Consider the following 22,137-nt stretch of genomic DNA (forward strand, 5'->3'; position numbering starts at 1 on the left):
CTTGGGTTATGTTCAGACATTTAGAACTGATGGGGATCTGGCGGGCGCTCACTGGACGACAGCAGGTGCCAGGAGCGCAGGTCAGGCTCCTGCCAAAATCTAATATGTGTTCTAGCCTCACATTTTTTGTTGTTCGTAACTCAGTTGATGGTTCTGTGCTTTGCCTTAGGCCAGCACTGAATTTTTATTATGTTAGTCATACAATTTATTCTTTTTTGTGCTTTTTTTGTTTTTCTCATGCATATTCTCTAAGAAATGTTACATTATGTTTTTTTTTAAGAAAATATCTAAGGTAGAACTGTTGAGGATCAATCACTTTCCTTCTAGGCAGTAGCAGCAGGCAAGCTGTGCATGCATTGGTAGATGAGAAGGGCTGTCCTTACTTGCAAATGGCTGGGGGTCTCCGGGGAGATCTTCGAGAAGTTCTGCTGCTCCCTGTTTAGAAAACACTGGCATTGATTTCCTAAGGGAGAAATTACCCATTTTATGCTCACTTTTTTTCACTCCTCAGCCCTGCACCTGCAGTGGGTTATAGCACAGATTACACTCAGTAGCCTTGCTGGTCTACTATGAAACAAAAGTAAATCCTGAGCTCAAAGACTTTTCCATGTGGAAAACATGCAAGTTTCTCTTGTTAGAGGCACCTGCCTACATGGTAGTGCCCTCTCTTGGGCTTACCAGCATCACTGTTGCAGAGAATAGCCAAGAGCCAACTCTCCATAATCAAACCAATCTTCCAACATTGTCCCATCCACCAGAGAGCTCTGGTCCTCACGCCACCATCCATAAAGCTGGTGAGCACCTAGACATTCTGCTGACTACATCTTTAGTTAAATATCTTTCCTCTCAGACCTGGAAAAGCCTTGTGCGGCTGAAAGCATAAGGATTTTTCAGCCATCGATAACAAAAGATACAGTGTTTTCCAACAAATCCTGCCTTGCTTCTTTCCATGTGTAAGGTAGTTCAACAATATTACTAGGTCCAAATGCATCCTAATTGGCTGTTCTTGGTTATCAGTGTATATATACATATATCTATAGATATATCTATAGATATATATATATAGGTATATTTCTGACTGGAGTATCCTGGGACTTTGTTCACCAAGAGCTGCAGTCCTACCTGGCTTAATAAAAATTAAAAAATGGGCTTCTTGTATAGAATTTGAATATAAAACATGGACAAGACAGCTGCCATTTGCCTTTGTTCAAACTATTTCAGTTGTCTTTCAGAAGAGCTGATGTTTGAAGTCTTCAGAATCATACAGCTGTTTTTCTCAGGTGGTAGCCACCTTTTCAGGCCTTGAATGTATGTCCTTTCTGCCAGTACCTATGGAACTACTGGGCAATGGAGTCTTGCTGCTGCATTGGTATTGGCAAGCACTTAGTAAGTCACGTATCCGACCAGAGAAACTGTCAGTTCCAGAAAACAGATGACTTTTGTCTTTTTTTTGTTCCTCTACAAAGTTTTTTTTGGTTTTGTTTTTCCTGGGGAACAGCAAGATATGTGTGTTCTTAACTGTGGACTGGATCCAAACCATTGCAAGCCTGACAGAGCAGATTCTTATAATAGAGAATACTAAAATTAGTCATTTTGTCTCATGTGGATGGGCATCTACTTTTCCATTGGGACTGTATTTATTTACTGTGTCTGACAACTAAACAGTCACCCACACCCTGACATAGGTATTTCTTCTCTGTGGATTTTTTGGTGGTAGAGAATGTAAGAGCTCACTTCTGTTTCACTGTCACTTTCTGGCGGGAAAAATATAAAACCTAACCTTCAAAAATGTCATCTGCTTCTCTGGCTTTGTTGGAATTGGCAAAAGAGAGCAACTGTTAAGCAGAAAAGACTAACATTTTTTGCAGTGTGTATGGTGGTAAAGGCAGTCTGCTGCTGAAAAAGTAAGAAGGGCTTTAAAACCAGTATGGTCAATTTAAAAGAACAATGGGCACAATAAATGACTTAACTCTTTCTGTAAAAGAAAGCCATCTATTGTTTGCTTTTCATTTTCACCAACTTTGAGAAATGTAAAAAGCCTACTTAAAATTTGATTCACATTTCAATTCAGTCTCTTTTTTCTGCAGCTAACATAAATGTTCATTTCAGGAGGGCAGTCCCTATACTTTATATCCAGTACTGCTGTAAGGAGGAAGAAGAGTATCTGCTTAGTTGTACTGTTGTAAAAATGCTTGTATTTATTACCACAGCTCACCCGAGTTTGTGTGTTTGTAATGTCTTGTGTAATAATGTCTTGTAATGTATTTTTAAGGATATGTATCCTCTACTAAGGTGATACTTAATGGCTTAGCACTTGTCTTTAGCATTTCATGGCTGTGTGATCATATATGTTCTAAAAGCTCCAATTTTAGCAGGAAATACAGACTTAAAATGTAGACCTGTTACACACTTTTCCTGCTCAGTTTGAAATAATTTCTAACCACTGCTCACATCGGAAAATGGTGGCACAGTATCTCCTTTGTTGCTTGAAAACTCTTCTGATACCCTGCCTAAAATTAATCTATTTAAACGTACTTGCTCTTGTGCCAATGTTTCACATTACCTAAAATAGGGGTTCTTTTTTCTTTTGAACCTTAACCCCATGATGCATTATAGATAATTAAATTACCACTCAGTGCTAGTCTTTTTAGGTTAAGCAAACCCAAGTTTATTTCTATCTCCTCTGGCTGGGTGAGGCCATCCATTCCACAGCTTTATGTAGGTAGCTGTGTTCCACGCTTCTGTGAGTCTGATTTCTTTCTGTAAAGTCAGTTTCATTCCCTGGCTCACAGCATAATCCACTGGCCGTCACTATGGCCTAAGAGATGGAACAAGGATTGAAGTCAAGAACTTCTTAAATTAATACTGTTGCTGAAACATGTGAATTGTCAAACTGCAGCTTCATTCAAGGAGAAAAATACTACAAAGCAATGCTCACTAGAGCAAACAAACTCTTTTAGCCTGTGCTTCACTTGCAGTCATTACATGCGGAACAGCTTCCAGCGCCATAGGTGCTTTGGTCCTCATTTGTATCTCCATGTGTCTGCCAGGCTGATAGTAGTAGAGTAGAGTAAATTATCATGTGTTCTTAGGTTGAGAAATTTTTAATGTAATCATGGAATTGTGATTAAACAGGAAAGGAGAGTCTGCTAAAGAACATCCTTTTAGAAGGTTATGTACAATCACATGCTTGATGCCCCCAGTTAATGTACACCTTCAACAAGAATGGGAAAAATTGTTCATTTTTTCAGTCCAAGATTCCTCTGGAGGAGCCATTAGTTTTTTCAGAGAAGCTGAGTATGGCCTGAAGGAGGCAGTGCAAGGATAATTAGAGGCAGTGGACACAGGAGCCCAATGCAGTAAAGGCTGATGCAAGTTAAATCAGATATTAGTGGGAATTTTAATGTAAAGTCTATTTATGCATTTTGATTTGCCTCCTCCGTTATCTTTACTGAAAGAATATCTCTTCTATTTCTGTTTTGACAGACTTACTATGATGTTTCCTCTGGTGCTTAATAAGATCAGAATTCTTTTGAAAATCTGAATATAAAATGAAAGCCAAATGTGTTTCTGAGGTTTGTTTCATCAAATTATTTGAATTTGGAGGAGAAAGGTTTATTCCTGAGGAAATAAGACAATTCTAGAAAAGAATAACTTAATTTTTTGAAAGAGACTATTGATCTTTTGTCTTTTTTTTTTTTTCTTTCTGCCAGACTTTTTTTCTGTGAAGAGTTTGAAGTACAGGGTCAAGGGATGACTTATCTTTGTTTCTGTTACTCGGTCTCCAAAGTTCACCCCTTAAGAGTGGAGAAGGTTTCTAGGTGGTGCATGAAGCTTTCTTTTCTGCTAGTAGGGAAGGCTGATGGACCTCCTGTCAGTAATTTATTATTAAACATGCTGTTAGCAACATTATTTTTTTTCTAAATTGTAAATTAACCAAACCATTTTGGCTACTGCTAAAAGGTACAATTCGCATCTGTTTTTAAGCTGTTCTGTGATTCCTCATTACTTTAGTTCTTCCCAGTCTTTTAGGGGAGTTCTCAGACTTTTCACAATCCCACTTCTCTTCCAATTACCACCTTATCCTTTGAAGAAAGACAGTGGTTCAGATTAGTTTTATGTAACATTCTGGTATTCTGAGAAACTAATCCAAGCTAGAACTCTCCATTAATCTTTTCATGTGGCAAAAATAGGATAAAACTTTCTCAGCTTGAAACACAAGAGCATTCTGTTATCACTTACATACCCTACAAGCCCCTGCTGTAAGAAAGCTTCCCAAACATCTGTTAATTGCTATGTGACAGATGTTAATGATGTATAAACAAGTCAGACTCAGCAGGGGCTGTTACTGGTTTGCTCAGAGCTTCTGTATGTGCTAATAACAGAATGAGCTAATCTTAGAAGTAGAAAGAAACTCCTGGCTAATTTAAAGGTAAAAGCGAGAATGACGTGGGCTGTCAGCTGAAGGAAAGCAAGTCAGACACTGAAAGGAACTTCGATTAAATGCGAGAAGGAGAAAGAAAGAAAGAAAGGAAGAAAGAAAGGAAAGCTAGAGATTGCAGTAATGCTTGAACCTGGAGAGTTATGGAAATAATGAAGTAGGGCTGTGCAGGATCAGTAAATGCCCAAAGCAATAGACAGACTTCTGTACGAAAATTCCCAAACATGGTCATTAGAATGTGCTTATCTTCTCAGGGTGGCAGTTGGAAAAAGTAATGTCATCACTGGGGTCATCTGCATTAAAATGGCCTTCCTAAAATTTTCATGTAAGATTGCACTTCAGAGCCTTATAAAGGGAAAAGGTTCCGTCTAGAAATTCTGACATGACAGGATGAGCTTAATTCAGCTCTGAATAGCAGTTCCCTTTATCACTAGTCATCCTGTAATCTCCAGGAATCTGAAATCTTTGAAGTTAAGTGCTGCAGTACTGCACCTGTGCCAAAAGTCTCTTCCCCTAAACCAGCATTTTTATTATGTTTTTTCTTTTTTATGCTGATTCACTAATCAGTAATGGCAATTAGTTGCAATTATTACAATTCTGCTGGGGAAAAAAGTGATGCATTATGTTCTGCTAGAGTAGACACCTGGTAATTCAGTTCATCCTGTTACTAAAACTAATTGCAAAATGGCTATGTTTATTTGGTGAGTGTTTATTTACCCTTTTCTTTCAATGGATAATGTCAGGTGAGTGTGAAAGGATGAGGAATAGATGGATAATATCACCAATTTCAAAAAATACAAAGATCTTAACTAAAATCGTAGAATATTAGCAAGTGAATCAGAAACAACCTTGTGTGCTTTCTTTTGTTTAGACTCATCATGTGGTTTAGAAGTTCCACTTACCCACCTTCAACACAGATGGTAATTAATTTACTAAAGCATTTCCAAATTTCTAGTAAAGAGAGGGATTTAATCCCTTTTTGTCCTCTTGCATAGATATATTTGTTGTTTCCTCAAAGAAAGAATGCTGCAAAGCAAAGGTGAATAGGAGCTACAGCTGTAACTCACCCAAGACACCCCATGCAGTAACTGAACATCATCTGTTGGGTGTTCATCCTTTCATTCCTAGACAGAATTTATCTTGGTTATAATTTACAAATTAACTGTTCTGTAAACTCAGTAACAATGCCCTCAGACATCTAATCACTGTAAATTGCGTATTGATGTTTGGGGCTTATGTTCTGGAAATAAGCGTAATAAGGTTCTGAATTTTTGTGACATTTACCATGCTCTGGACAGCAAGACAAAATGTCTCAGGCCTTGAACACAGTGCTCTTATTAATGAAATTACCAACATAGAATTGTTTCCTTTCAGTCAAATTCAAAATTTGCTTTTAAATCAGCACTTGGTGCTCTCATGTCTCGACAAATAAGGCAAAAATGTCTTGTCTTCTATTATCAATATTGTAGCCAATTTTGGTTTAAAGTATAAGTTTTATTAAACTAGAGTAAGCGATAGCAGATAAAACAGCGCTGGGTGCGCTGGGGCGTCCTCTGCTCCACCCAAGACGCGCACACGTGGTCCCTGGGAGGCGGTCCTTTATCTTCTCCGGTTCAAGGTCCCAGCCAATCCTGTCGCCCCTCCTCACTCGGATGTTGACATGGCTCTTCCCCATTGGTTCCCTTTGTTGCAGGGGTCTCATTACCGAGAAGTTTCGGGAAGTTTCGAGAAGCTCCCAGAGGCTTCGAGAAGCATCCACTGGAGCCTCCTCACCGTCGCAGCCCCCTCCCCTCCCCTCCCCTCAAGCGTTGCAACAAGACACCACTTCGAGCCACCCAGCCCTCTTTTCTCTCTCACAATCCTGTGCAACAATACAACTGACCTCCCCCCCATTACTTACAGAGTACAACAGTTACAGAGTCAAAAGGAGTATTGTTTAACGTGACAGCCACAGAGAACCTCCCTCCCCCCAAACTTCTTGATGGACAAACCCCACACATTACATCTTCCTTCATAGGTAGTCAGTGAGAACTGAAGCCAGGATAGTCTTCAAGTGCATAAGAACATAGTTGTCTCTGGTATAAGCAAGGGGGGAAAATCCAAAACTCCACATAAAGCCTACCAAAATACTTTTCCTTACATTTAGTCTTAGTATAAGTTACAAAAGCACCTAAACTGATATTTTCCCATTGCAAAGTTGGTCAGATGATTGTATTAAATTAGAAAGATGTTCTGTATTCACAGTCCTTCTAGAAACAAATGTCTGCAAGCATATTACTCAACACCCAACTGGTCATGATTTTGGGAGACCTCCCAGACTGCTTTGAACTTTTTCCAGTTGTTACCATGAGAATTACCACCATGATCTCCAGAGCTCCCTTCCAGTTTCAGCTATTCTGTGAATGAGGTGATTCCCCATAACCACAGGGAGCCCCACTTCATGGGTCTTCCCACAAGCTTCTCTGAAAATCATGAGACCATCTCTCGCAGTGACTAAAAAGGTGATGTTTGTGCAGTATTCACTAGAATTGTTACCACCGGGACATGAGTAAGAACAAGATGTTGGAAAGGATGTCTCTGGGGGATGTAAGGCAACCCTAAAGGAGTCAAATCCTACATATTTGATGGAAGGGCTAGAGAATGAAATAGGACAGTCACGTCAGCACCATTATTAGAACAGTGCACCAATAGAAACTGGACATCCTGCTGATGAAATTTCTAGATTTCACAGATGTCCTTCTTCAGTGCATCAATCTCTCCATTTTGTTTTTTTCTTTTCTTTTTTTTCCCTACCAAAGGTCTGACTAGGGATTGTTGGGATATGATGAACTCAAGTTTACTGAAGTGGTATTTCTAGCAAAATTCCATTGTACATTTCCAATGAGCTGTCACCTCGTGGAAGATTTTTTTTACAATATTTCTATGAATTTTTACTGCCCATTGCTGTAGTGAAGTAAATGAACCTTTTAAAGAAAAATACTGTTTTAGCAAAAGAGAAAGCATTAATGATGATGTAAAAAAAATTTGGTATGTAATAGGATGAAACAGAGAAAAAGTGAGCTACTCTATAAACTGGTACTAAATAGCTTTTTATATTTACAGGAGTCTTGAGAACCCACTCAATTTATGTGAAATGTCAGTGCTCCCAGTTACTTACCCACTGCAGTAAACTGAATTGGCTTGATTCGCTAATAAGTCAGCTATTTACTGCTTGGACACAAGCACTATAAATGCCCTACATCTGAACAGAATTATGGTAACAGACTGCATTTTTCAGGCTGATACCATGAATAACTTCAATTTCTTCACTAATTTCCAGGTTTAATTTTGAAAAGTTATTTTATTTTTTCCAGTTCCACTAGGAATAAGCAATAACAGTACCCTGAAGGTTGTACGTGGATGAGCAAGTTTAAGAAAAAGCAAGCTATTCCGTAAACAAAGCAGATAAATTAATGTCATTATTGTCTTTTGAACTTCAATCATAGAATTGTTTAGGTTGGAAAAGACCTTTTAAGATCATCGAGTTCAACCATAAATCTAATGCTGCCACGTCCACCACTAAACCACATCCCTAAGCACCATGTCTATACATCTTTTCAATACCTCCAAGGATGGTGACTCGCCCACTTTCCTGGGCAGTTTGTTCCAGTGCTGATAACCCTAATATCCAGTCTAAGCCTCCCCTAGTGCAACTTAAGGCCATTTCCCAAACTGCAGTTAAGTATTAATACTATCTTTTTGAACGTGTGAACATGTATTTGTGTGCACATAAACTGATGAGATGATGCATGAGCAAAAGTCTGTGGGGAGCAATAGGACAAAGTAGGTGACTCACATGGTCGTTTCTGGCCTCGTTATCCGTAGTTCTTGCATGTTAAGAGTGTTCATTACATATCTAAGTTCAATAACTAAACTGTACAGTTACTTCATATAATTTGACACAGTTTGATATGATTTGCAATTTCTGCTTAAGGGATAAATTGCATCAAAGCAAGAAGTTGAAAAAGGCAAGCCTCTCTGACACATGCCCTCTCTTTCTGTGTTCCAGGGTTAGTAAGGTAGCTTTATGCTGATAGATTCCCACAAAAAGGATGAATTCTTCACCTGGCACCGCAGCTATTTGTCAGCAAGTGAATCCAATTTATAATAATTAACAGTCTTTAATACTCTTGTGCCTAGTCTTTAACTGAACTGTTAGTAGTATTTTTCTTTTTTTAAGATGCATGTGAAAAGTAACAGTTTGTCATGGTAGGGAAGATTTCAGATATGTGGAAGAATACAAATTATAAAGGAAGTGTCTAAATGAAGCTATAGGGATAGTTGCTACGGTGGTGATGGTGGCTGTATTGAGCACATAAGCCTAAATAAAGTCTTGCACAGTGAGGTAAGAATCAATTTCAGATGCTGCTGACCTTTTCTTCCTTCATTTTGATTGTGGCACAGTTAATTTGCACACATGTTCATTCTGAATCCAGATTAATCTTTGCCTACAGTTAAGATGCAATTTGCTCAAATTGTGGATTAAGTTAGATTTTAACTGTGTCATTTCATTATTATTCTTATCCTACTTTATTTGTTGTTCTACTTTTTTTTATGCTTATCTTCTTTAGCTGTAAAGTAGATTACCAAGCCCTTAGGATGGGGATCATGACTTCTGATGCTGCCTAGTACAGGAACAGAATTAAACATTTAGTGCTACGAGGCTATCATAATAGTTTATCTTCATTCTTTGTTAGTACCTTAACATAGCATGTGCTCCAACGCTATAGCATTTAAAAAATCAGTCTGTGTTAGCAACAGGAGGTAACAACGTAAAGCGTAGCGATGCTAAGGAGATAATCTGTTCTTCATTTCAGAGTAGGATTAAAGTTCATTAATTGAGTCTTCTTGAAGGGTTAGTCTATCTCACGCTGTCAGTTTTGAGACTGACTACCATCTCAAGTCTAAAACTAAGACTTTTTTCTTGAGTTGGGACTCTGCCTGCCTGCTCTCTATGGAAGGTCCACGCCTTTGTACAGATTCAGGAGATGCCATCCATCTCAAAAGTCTGAACTACATAATGTTCTCTCCAGCTTGGCAAGAGTCATTCTCCACCCTTCTGGTCTCAGAACATGTATTATGGATACAGCTTATTCCAGGTAATCTTAATTATCCTTTATAATACTTCATTGATCCAATTATGTAGCCGCTCTGCCTCTTGAACTGTAGTACACTTTGCCCGTGTATCTGACAAAGTTCTTGATAAAACAGCAATACATGCCCCCAGCTCTGCTAACATTGGGCTGATAGATAGGAGGTTGGAAAAAAAAGATTACAGATATAACAAATAGAAAAGGCTATCATGGTGTCAGTTATCTGGCTGTGTGCAGAAGGATTCATGTACTTAATTTATATATATAAAAGATTAATGTCAAGTCAGGGCAAGTGATTGTAGCATCTCTTTATAGTTAATGGAAAGAAACAGGTAAGTCCAAGGCCTGTATGAGACACCTATCTCAATCAGGAATAAATTGCTTTTTTGCTGTGTTTGTTTCTCTCCCTTGATTATAAAGGGAGCCTGGGGTCATTAGTCAGGATGAGATTTGTAAACAGAGCTAATGTCTTTTATTAGACCAGCTGCTGTAAGTTGGAAAAAATTAGACAAGCTTTTGGGCATATGAGCTCTTCTTCAGATCTGAAATACGAGCAGCAGATTTCAAAGTTAATTATAAACCCTTTTCTGCGTATGTTCTTACACCATCATAGTTACAGCAATGCACCGTAGAGATCACTAACTTGGATTTAGGCATCTAATTTTTAGATGTCTAAATGAAGCCAGAGGAACCAAGCATGAGCTGCTTATTTGGAAGTTTGAGGATTTGCATTTCACATGACACATTTTTCCTCTGGATGCTCTCTCCAGTCCTGAGCTCGGAACCCATGCAGGGTTTGTGCAGCCTCTTCTGCTGCGGAGATGCTCATCTGCAAATGCACTCTGCTTGGCTTCTTGCTGCCTGTTAGACTTTTGTGATGTTTTGAAAGAAATTACTGTCTGTATGGTATGTGTCATTGCAGTGCATTTCATGTGGTAAGCTTGTAAGTTTGAACTTATTCTCAGCTTTTGCTATCTGCAGTTTTGGTATGTTATTAGAAAGAGAGCAAATCTGGGAGCAAGTCACCTTCCCTGGTTGGTACTTAAGGAAAAGGTGTTCCCCTGCCATCCCTGCACCCCCACAGCCTCCAGCTACAATCCAGTCCTGGTGAGGACTGAGCTGCTCATGTGCTCTGCAGTGAGCACCACAATGTCTGCTTTTACGTTGATGACTTTGGTTATTTTGGAACTCCTGGCAGCACTGGTGACTTGGTGCTGCAGTCTCACACAGTTTTGGAAACTAGCTTATCATTATTTTTCAGTCTGTTTCAGTTTTCTAAAAGACTGTCATCCTTTGATGCTTTCTCCCTGCTTCAGCATCCACCTTTTTTACCTAGAGCTGCCTTACTCACAGAGAAACCTTCTGGTATTAACTGGCTCTGGTGCAACTGCTCCTCTGAAATGGAGATCTGCCAGCGCTGGCCTCGGCCTAGAAGTGTATATTTCTCATTTCCTCAGATGAACAGTTGTTCTAAATAAAGAAGGACAGATGCAAAGCTTGTTTTGTAGAGTATATCAGAAGCTCCTATTATTGCAAACTGCCTTTTCCACTGGGCATACTTGGATTTTAATTCAGGTGGTTCAATTCACTAATTCATGTGATTGAAATTTTATCAATTACCCTTCAGTGGAGCAATGCATTAGTTCAGTAAAAGCTTTCTGTCTGAAGTGGATTTTTAATTCGTTTAAATGGCACCCTCATTTATTATTCAGATTTTAGTTTGCCAGAAGCTATCATAGCAATCTGACCCCACCTGGTTTGTCATGCTTTTTTTTTTTTCTTTTTTTCTTTTTTTTTTTTTTTTTGCTATCCTTGATTTATCTCCAGTATCACCAATGTTTTAAAAGGAGTCCTTAAAGGACTAGTTACTGGCTTGAATTTTTGCTCTTTACATTATTGGTTTCATTAGCAGTAAGTACTTTATAAGTGCATAGAAGAGCTTTAAAGTGCTGAGAATGTAAATAAGGCAGGTAAACAAAGGACACCTTGTTCGGATAAGGTACTTGTCCAGTATGGTTAAAAATATCTGAGAGAGAGATGGAAATGAAATACAAGCTATTGAATTTCAATGATCTTCTGTTTTAGGCTAATTTAAACAAAAATTTTAACAGGATCTCCCCAAGGATATCGCCATACATGATTCTTAGCTAGCCCAGCTTGCTGGCACTCAGGGCAGGATTCTGAGAGTTCAGCTTGTGTAAAAGCTGGCAGCCAACTAAATGGAGAAATGCAAATTCTTGTTCCGATGGGAGGCAGAGCTGCAGGGCGGGCTCTGCTGTGAACGGGTGAGCTGCACACAGTGGTTTGGGTTTATAAAATGCCCTGATCCTCAGATTATGAGTGTGGTGAGATCATATCCAGCACGAAAGGTTTATTTCACTCATCATTTTGTGGAATCAGAATTTGTTTGAATTGTGACATACTTAATGGTATTCTTAATTTTTCATGAAAAAAATTGATTTCCTAATACCTCACTATGACTTCAAACAGCAAAGTTAGCAATGATTGCCACTAAAATTTTAAAAAAAATGGGAAACAATTTCCTTTTTTTTTCTTTTCTTAACTTATCACTGTGTCTATCTGAAATGGAGCTAGAAAGAAGTCCTGGTCAAACTATCTCAGTGACTTTGCTAATAAAAGGGTTAGGGGTTTGTTCTCCTCCTAGGATAAGATACCTATTTTACACTGTTCTCATTAGAAGTTAAGATTGCGGAAAAAGATTGATTCAGAAATTAATTTTAATTTTCATGTTACAAAAATAGAGCAACTTGCAGACTTAAAATTATGTTTTCTTGCATATAGTAGTGACTTCTCTACTTTTGCTTTGGTATTTGATCATTGGTTTTGTAATGGTTGATCATAATGATTTTGTTCACTCTTTGGCTCTAAGATCCTTTGTCAGATCTAAGCCTTTCCTTAGCTGTACAGATGTAAATGGGTGTTACTGAGTGCAAGTGGGTACTTGTTTAATTCAGCGCCTTCCTAATGTTAATCCTAACATTGATGTCAGGTTCATTCTACGTCTTGATGTAAAAACCTGATAGATGATGGAAACACTTCTATTGTAAGAAATTTATGTGACAAAATACCTGGATTTGTCAAAGGCAAATAAAGGCAAACATAGCTGCTCTTGGCAGTGTTTTCATAATTACAGTTGTCAGCTAAGTTTCTTGGCTAACAGCACAGAATTTGTGGACTTCTAAGTAGACTTGGTATTCATTCAACTTAAAAAACTAAGATGGCTTTTTGTCCGTGAAAGGTGTGTCTGTACCTCATTGTCGTTTCATGGATCCGATACAGGTGGTGAAAATTAGATGACAGCATCTGTAAAATACATAGGGACCCTTAAAAATACTCACTGTCCTTCAAGCCAGAATTCCATCACAGTCTTGGCAGGTCTGGAGGAAAAGAAAAAAGTTGTTTTTCTTCTCATTCATTCAAATTCAAAACAATAAAAATTCCAAGTTTCTTTTCTGATCCCAAAGTAAGACTGCTGCTACTACAGAGTTCTCTAATATGACATTAATTTTACCTATTAGTAAGAATCTATCAAGATAGAAGAATAAAACTATAGAAAAGTGCATCATACAGATCTTTCACTTACTAGATGAAATAGTTCCTAATAATTATAAGCATTGCCTGTATTCCTCAAAGAGAGACTTATATCCTGATATATTTGTAGCGACAGCATCAAATTTAATTGATAGGAAAGAAGAGGCTTTTCTTTTTTTCATTTTCAGTGTCTGAACTGGCTAAGAAAACTGCTCATACCTTTGCAGTACATTTTCTGTGAGAGGAGTTAACTTCCTTTTGCTAATTATTGTAGACAAGGCCTTGAAAGACCTGGTTCCTCAGAGGGCTGCACATTTGCTGTGGTAGCATGCAATATTAGCAGGGCTTTCCTTGTTGGTGTTTAAAGGGATCTCATTGTTAGGAAGTGAATAGTTGGGAAGAAATGGAAAGAATAAGCACCAAAAGCTAAATTATTATTCAGGGAATATCATAAGTGCTACAATAAAAGTAGCTAATGTTTCCAAGTGAAAGCTGAGATTTAAGTCTTCACAGATGATTTTATATGTTGACAGTTTCAGTATAATATAACTGGATTTAATTCTTAGAAAATGTCAAATAATTACTGGAGGCAACTCATTCTCCAGTTTGAAATATTACATTATTAAAAGATTTTATTCCAATACCTTACACAAATGGCAATATGAAAAATAACACTAGTGTTCCAGTTGTCAGTCTTCTGAAAATAAATTCCTGGTCTACCGGTGCACATGCTGACATCTGTATGCCATTTTCATTTGACTAGGTTATAAAATATTTTGATTTTTAAGCCCATTTGAGAAGAACATGATTAAAAGGCTCCATATTTATTACTCTGCTGTATTTACTACTTAGAAAAGAGAGGTACCTTTGTTTATCTCTCAATTTGTCTCTTTCCCTCCTGCCTTTTTTCCTTTTTTTATTGTAGTAGCAGCCCCTTATGTAGTCAGCTGTAGCAGGGACCGATCTCACCCGCCTTGTTCTGCCCCTCACCACATTCTGGGGTGATGTGACTGTCCTCTTCTGCCACTCAGCAAAGGCTTCCTTTCCTCCACTCGTCTTTTCACCCATGCCAAGATTCCCTAGTCAAAGGTAGCATGAGCACCTCTGTATTGTTGTTACTGTCTTTTCAGCTCTGAAAGAAGTCAGTTGGCATGTCAATATCTTAAATGTCATCTCAGGGATGGCCACAGCTAAATGCGAGAGAGCAGATACTGATGGCTTCCGCAACCTTGTGTATGAGCTCTAGGCAGTTGCAGTTGTGAAAAGAAAGTCCATATGTCTGCATCTGAGTACCTGAAGTTTTTCAGAGTTGCTTTGCTGAATATAAAATGAAGAAGAGAAATATGGACTCAACCGTAGAGCCTCACAAATTTGGCCAACTAGTGTCTCAACTGTAGCTCCCAGTGCTTTCTCCTTACCTTACATCCATTATGCATGCCTTTACTGTTCCAGCTCACAAAGTACAGCTTGTCTCCATTGTCCTCCTGGATGCTGACAAAAGGCTACTGCCCGGTATGCTGCTGCAGTAGGGGGTACTGTCCCAGATGTGATGCTCTTGGGGCCACAGGAGAGTGGAATGACTGGAGCTGCTGTTAACTGAATTCGAGTGTATGGCTGGCTTCAATACAGAGTGGTTTTCCCTTTTTTATTTCAGATAATGTTTTCATCAGGCTTACAGCCTGACTCATTTCCTCCTATAAGGCTTCCTGCTATGTGGGTCTCCCAGAGCTGAAAAAGCTGCTGTAGCTTAATTCCACATTGAAATACCCTGTACAGAGACAGCGACATTTCAGAGCTGAGATCTGAACCACTTAATTACCTAAATAGCCATTCATTAAAATGCTCTGCAGTCCTGAGCAGTGTTAAACTGGTGTTACATCACACTGCTCAGGATTTAGCCTTACTGGATGTCATGATTTTTCCTTGTTTTCCCAAACCATTATTAGTCTGACTTCCTTTATCTCAACTGAGACAAAGTAGAGTATTTAATACATCCTTTGAGCTAGAAGGTATCTATCTATGTAGCTTTATATATATATATATATATATATATATATATGGGTGAAAATACATATACATGCACTGCACAAAAATGTATTCATCCACAGTTAACAGGTGGTGCTAGTAACACCTGTTGATGGGGTCGCTCAACACTCCGGTATTAAAAACCTAATTTTAGTTGCTTATAACTTTTGTCAAACTCAAACATTTGGATTGAAATGTTATGTGCCAGGTGTCTGCCTTAGGCTGATTTGGGGGTGGGGAGAGGAATTTATCATCAAAACTGTTATTCCCAGTTCGGGGAGCAGAAGCCAGGGCACAGTTTTGCCTGTGCTGGAAAAGGAACTATTGCTGGTTGAGATGTTTCAGCAGCTTCCCTCGTCTGAAGCCAAACTGCCAGTGGAGACCTCCTGCAGCTGGGCTTGTCTTTTGCCAGCATTATGGAAATTCGCTGTTTTACTGAGAAAGCACCTCTGGCTGGCTAAATTACGGGCCTGTGAAAATGCTTGGTAAAAGTTTGTTGATAGCTGCCCACCAGCTCCATCATGTCTATTTCCAAACAGCAGTGCTGCACCGGTGACCTTTCGGATGCAAGATGCCCATTATGTGGCAGAGTAAGCCTTGGAGTCTGAGCGTGGAGCAGAGGAGCCTGCTGCATGCAGGGCACCAGTCCTCAGAGCAAATGCAAGCAGCTCAGATTGTGCTTGCACAGTGTGACTAAATAGAAGGGAATGGTTGGCTGGAATCCAGAGGAACTGGTGATTAAGGAAGGGAGAGTGAAGGACACAGGGTTTTAAGAACTGTATGAGGGGAAGTGCTGAGGAGAAAGACCAGTGTGTGCAGTTCTGGTTTCCTCAACATAAAAAGGACATGGAACTGTTGAAACAAGTCCAGAGGAGGGCCACGAGGATGATCAGGGGATTGGAGCACCTCCCATATGAAGATAGGCTGAGAAAGTTGGGGCTGTTCAGCCTGGAGGAAGAAAAGGCTGTGTGGAGACCTCATAGCAGCCTTCCAGTATCTGAAGGGGGCTTATAAGGATGCTGGAGAGGGACTATTCATTAGGGACTGTAGTGATAGGACAAGGGGTAATGGGTTAAAACTTAAACAGGGGAAGTTTAGATTCGCTATAAGGAGGAAGTTCTTTACTCTAAGGGTGGTGAGGCACTGGAATGGGTTGCTCAGGGAGGTTGTGAATGCTCCATCCCTGGTGGTGTTCAAGGCCAGGTTGGACGGAGCCTTGCATGGCATGGTTAGTGTGAGGTGTCCCTGCCCGTGGCAGAGGGGTTGGAACTAGATGATCTTAAGGTCCTTTCCAACCCTAACTATTCTATGATTCTGTGATTCTATGATAGGGTAGACAAACAGCAAAGGCATGGAGCCTCCTCCCAGTCCATGAATGCAGGATTTCTGAGGTGGCCTCCTAACCAGCTGAAGCGTTCCACTGATAATACATTGCAGTTCCTCAAATGGGTGATTTAGAGAGGAATATAACTTAATCCTGCTGCCAGCGGCTCCCCTATTTGAGTGTGTAAACTTGAACCTACTGATAAGCACTTAGGAGTCTACATGGTTTCATCTCATGCTGTTTCATGAGGTGGAGTTGTTCAGTTTACTTCTGCTTAATAGAAACATCAATATTTTCATTCTTTTTTCTCTTTTTTTAGTATTTCTTAGTTTTTGCATACTCAGCCTACACTTGAAGGATTATTATGTGAGCATGAAAGTCCCTTTCTGAATGCTACAGTTGTTTCCTACAGTATAACCTTGCTTTGGAATCTGTGCTACATTTGTAGATCACAGTACGTGAAATCCCAATAGAAAGTCAGTCATAGATACTAGTGGGCTGTGGTTTCTTCTAGGTTGCAAGAACACTCAAACAGACTGCTCATATTGTTTTTAAATGTTGTCCTTTCTTGATCATTGTGGGAATTAGAAACAAACTGCCTGTTGCAAAATACTCTGTTTCATATTACTTAGCATTTTCCCATAAAAATCTGAAGAAATGCCACAGAACCTGATCAAAGTTTAATGTCAGTTTGTTATTGAATGATGATGATTATTTTTTTTTATAGGTAAAGCCTCAGCCAAGAAACTGACAAAAAAGGTAAGCAAAATGTTCCTTTCCTTCTTCAAAAGAACTTGCATTCTTTCTGTTACTCAGCTGAATACTTCTCTTTGAAAACTGGCTTTATATTTTCTTGTTTGTGTCTTTAAAGGAGGTGGATGCTGCACTGCTATGTGTTACCAAAGCTAAACCAGGACCGACCTTTTTTAGAGAGCTTGGTGATAAAGGTAATGAGCACTTTTCATAGTGAAAAGTACATCTTGCTTTTTATCTCATTATATGGTATGAATTGAATGTATTTTTAAAGACATTTTCAGGGTTTAGACTTCATTCCCATCTAGCCAGTAGCTGCCTACTTAGCAAAACTCTCAGTTATGCAAGACAGTAAAGAGACAGGGCTGCGAATTGAAAGCCTTCTGAGATACTGGAAGTCGTGACAGAAATCAGAAAGCCCACTTGGAGAAAAGAGCTAAAGGGATGACTTCAGCATAAAATGGACTTTGAAGACGTGTTACTAAGCTGCTGTTTAGCTGTGTAACTTAAATGCATGGAAACTAAGACTAAAAATGGAATTTGTATCTAATTATGTAAAGTAGTATCCTGATTTCAAGCAGCATGGTCTAGTGGAAGGTGTCCCTGCCCATGGCAGGGGGTCAGAACTAGGTGATCTTTAAGGTCCCTTTCCACCCAAACCATTCTGTGATTCTTCAACTGCTCTGTTGCCCTTCACAACACTGATGTGCTTCTGTTTCTTTTCACCCAGCCTTTTCACCTTATATCAGGCTACATAAAGAGAAAACTCTGAGAGCTGGGATGTTGTTTGTTTAACAACAGGGAGCTAAAGAACACCAAATAAACACCTCATTAGCATAAATTAATTGCAGGGAAAAAAAAACAAACGAGGGTCAAGGAAACCAAATAAATGAGTAATTAACTATTTCACCGTAACAAAGACCGAAATCCCCAAACTAATGAGAAAGACCAACAGTGTCTATTCACAAACTCTGTGGTAGAGTTCAGCCTGAATCCCTTGTCCCATGGATGGTTCTGGAAAATAAAGCTGCCTTTGCACTGCTGCAGTTCCTTGGCAGACATGAGCAACGCTCTCTCCATGCACAGCAGATCTCTGGCCATGGCTGGCATCTTGTGCCAGAGAGCAGCCCTCGAACTGAGCCTACAGTGTTTTGCCTGCCCTTTGGCCTTATGGTTAATTTCTTACATCATTCTGCCAGTGTGGGCAGGTCTTCAGCCAGGTGCCTTGCAAGATCCAGCATACCCCAGCAGCCCTGAAACATATCTGCACAAAGTTGAACCTTTTTTTCCTGTCTTAGAGAAGGATGGATTTTATATTAAATAATTATTCCTGCCTTTTCAAATTAATAACCATCATGTGCTTTCCCAGGATTTTGATAAAGGATTCCCAGTCATTAATTCTTAGGTGTTTTTTTCTCTATTCCTCATTTGGTAGAGTCTTTCTTTTTGTTGTGGCTGACACTGCAAATCCTCAAAGCATTCTGCCTGGGAAAACCAGGAGTCCGCCAACAGAAAGTGAAAACATAGCAAATCAGCACAGCTTCCTTTTATTGTACTTCTGCCAGCTGACTGCTTGGCAAAAAGTGGGCTTGCTGATAAGCTCAGACTGACGTCTTTTGCATTCTGGACAAGGCATTTATCTCCCCTTGCTTAGGTTGGCATACCCTGTCCTTCAGAGGTCAGGAATGAGTTTGAGACAATGCAGGAATATTCATTGCTGTCATCCATATGTCTCCACAGCACATGGAGTTTTTACAGCATTTGGTCATGATGCCTCTTTAGTGACTTTGATGCTTTTACTTTGAGATGTATTATTATTAAATTTTTAAAACGTAACTATTTAGGTATTAATACTGCTTTTACAAGTACTAGAATAATGACTCTACACTTGTTCCGCTGTTTAGCTGGGTTTATTTTAACTACCTTTAAATTGTTATTTAAATATCAAGTAGAGGGAAACTCTCAGCAGTCCAGTTCGTAAAATGTAATGCTAGGGAATTCTGCCTTCTAGTGGGCAGTTTTAAAATTCATGTCATATTTTGTGGGTATGCTTTTGATTTATTCAGTGATAAAAATATTGTACTATCAGCATTTGCTATCAAGTTTGAGGGTAGAGATTTCTAGGGAGGCATAGGGAGGGTTCATTTAGTTTTAGAAAATGACAGTATTTTGCCGATTCTAACTGCAAATGCTTGGCTGCAAGTATGCTGAGTCATTCAATTGTATGGGAAGCTTTAATTGTTTAAATTTCACTTGGACATGAATATGATTTTCACGGTTTGGTTTTGTTACTTGAGGGTTTTTTAATTTGTTGCATTGCATCTTTTGGGTAACTTTGTAGTGATTACTGTAGAATGAAAATAAAATTACCAAAATATTTAATTTACTTTACAGATAAGGTAAATTGGCTATTCACCTCAGGTAGTAGAGGGACAATAAAATCAAAATAAGACTTTTAATGGGAATCAGTACACAAGTTTAAAAAATTCTTATCTCAAAGTATTTTAGTGTAATCAGTCTGCCAGAAAATGTCAGGCAAGCTGTGGATTTGCTTTAAGGCACTGAAATGGGTTTTAAAGGACAATAAAGATTTTTTTTTTTTACATATTTTTATTATGTTTACCTTTTTTACCTATTTTACTGTATTAACTTTTCAATCAGCTTACAATAAGATGATGAAAACAGAGTCTGTGACTCACCCAGCCATTTCTTGCAAGGCTGTTCTTTCCAGCCCTCTGCAATTTGAGTGAATAGAGCCATCATGCTTCTCACTTGAGACAGTAAGTGTTGCCCTTAAATTGGTCTTTTATTTGCATCCTACCATCTCCAGATAAATTTTGCAGTCTTTCTGCAAAATTTATAGGGTACAATGTTTCTTGGGTACCCATATAGCTAAAACTATCCAGGTGTCTGACATTTTGTGTCTCAGTTATTACAAGTTTAACAAACATGATCTGCCATCTTAATATCTTAATATCTTTTCAGATGCTTTGATAAATATGTTTTTCTTACATGACTCCTTTGAGTATATGATCTCTTCTTTTGTATCCCAGCACTGGGATCTCCTTGTTCTGTTTTATCTCACATAAGCTGCTCGTCTTCACCTTCCAGGTGTTTCTTAGACTCTCCCTGTGCAGCGCATCTCAAGACAGCCAAGAAGCAGACTACCACTTCTCCTTGAACAGTGATGGTGGCCTTCAGCACTTGCTGTTTAAAAGTGTCAGGCAGGGATCTTTGTGCTGATACTATTGCAGTCCACGACTGGGTTAGGGTTAGGTTTTCTATATAGACTTGAAAAGTTCCTGCCTTGTCTTGTCTTCATTTATATTATTCCTTTAAACATTATTTTGCTGTGTCACACACACAGAAAAAAAAAAAACAACACACCCAACCAAAACTGTAGAAGTTCTTTCTTTTTTGTAGAGATTCTGGACACTTCATCTAGGAACACGATTCCAAGTTTTTCAGCAATGCGAACAGTGATTTACATTCTTGCAATGGCAGTAACCCTAAAACTTGTAAGCAAAACTTAAATCTTTGAGATAAAAAGTCTTTTTTATTTCCACAAGATTGTACAAGATTGTAGTACTGTGCTGATTTATACATTATGCATGCTGGATGATAGGCTGAATAGCCCTATCTCAATGGAGAGGAAAGCTGAGATATGGAACCACAGTGAGTTGGCAACAGGATCAGCATTAGACTACTCTTTAGCTAAAAGTTGTTCTCAGATTTTCAGACTCTTGCAGTCAGTAATTTAATATTTCTAAACTCTGGTACTTAAAACTTAGTATTAAGTCACTATCTGAGGTCAAATATAAATGCTGTTGGTTCTGCATAGTAATTCATCAGAAGTAAATTGTTTATCACTGAAGCTTAAGTGGATTCCTTATCTTAAATTAACTAAATATAAATTATAAAAAACAGTTTATCTTTGCATAAATAGGCATGTTTGAACTTCCTTATTTTAAGCAGCTTCATCATTATACAATGTTTAGCTCACAAGTTAAAAGTAGCTCAGTTATTTTCAAAAACGATTTAGAAAAAAGCCCTTTACATTTTTTCTCTGAACATTATTGCAGGGCAGATGGTTCAGATTCTGTTGTTTAACCACCCTCATTATGCACACTCTATCTTTAGCTTGTATGCTCTATTTTGACGCTATCACATCTTTGTGTTTGTTCAGGCTTTTCACTTAAGGCAGTATTTCAAACAAAAACACTGGAATTTTCCTTCAAAAGGGGGGAAAATACTTTCACTTTGTAGAAAGGACATGTTCCTATTTAAGAAAAAAAGGAAAAAAAAAAGATGCCTCCTCTTGGCGCATGGCCCAGCAGTACTATCAGCACAATCTAGCAGCTTGGCAGCTTTGCGTGTTGCCATGTTCCCCTTGAGAATTAGAGGAAAGCTGTTCTCCGCCTTCATGAGCCTGCCAAAGGATGGAGGACTTTGATCCTTGAGGGTAATGTTAGAGTAGTTCTCCTCCCAGGTACTAAATGTGACAAAGCACATTTAATTTATTCGCCTTTTATAATAACATTGAATGTTTTCAGTGAGAATCCAAAGATTTAGTGTAGGCCTTTTATTAATACCAAGTAAACCTTACTTTCTTGGTTAGACACGAACATTGATGAATGTCTGGATAGGGAATTTTACCATCAGAGCACTAAAAACAAGTAAAAACTTTATTAAATAATAACATGGCTTACTTTAATAACTATTTAAAATTATGTTGAACTATATTTTTTATAAGATATGATCTTTCAAGTCTTGCTGTAAGTATTTTGGGGGCTTTGCAAGTCATTTTTTAACTCTTTTTATTTCAGGGTTGATATCTTATGCAGAATACCTATTTTTGCTGACAATCCTTACAAGTAAGTATTACGTGTAAATTATCAGCTACTAACAGC

At 38.6% G+C, this 22,137-nt stretch overlaps 1 protein-coding gene across 2 annotated transcripts in view; it reads left to right on the plus strand.

The window, feature by feature from the left end:
- The window catches only part of MICU2 (mitochondrial calcium uptake 2), a 143,263-nt gene that overhangs the window by 88,242 nt on the left and 32,884 nt on the right, over nucleotides 1–22,137 (plus strand). For both annotated transcript variants that reach the window (XM_061457666.1, XM_061457667.1), the window contains exons 3-5: nucleotides 17,202–17,233; nucleotides 17,346–17,421; nucleotides 22,054–22,101. In XM_061457666.1, coding sequence (XP_061313650.1) covers nucleotides 17,202–17,233; nucleotides 17,346–17,421; nucleotides 22,054–22,101 — 156 coding nt within the window. The remainder of the gene's footprint in view (nucleotides 1–17,201; nucleotides 17,234–17,345; nucleotides 17,422–22,053; nucleotides 22,102–22,137) is intronic.

The sequence above is a fragment of the Pezoporus flaviventris genome, unplaced genomic scaffold (genome assembly GCF_033815535.1).
Source record: "Pezoporus flaviventris isolate CSIRO_AGI_PZ_B2104156 unplaced genomic scaffold, CSIRO_AGI_Pfla_v1 ptg000025l, whole genome shotgun sequence".
NCBI classification, from domain to species: domain Eukaryota; kingdom Metazoa; phylum Chordata; class Aves; order Psittaciformes; family Psittacidae; genus Pezoporus; species Pezoporus flaviventris.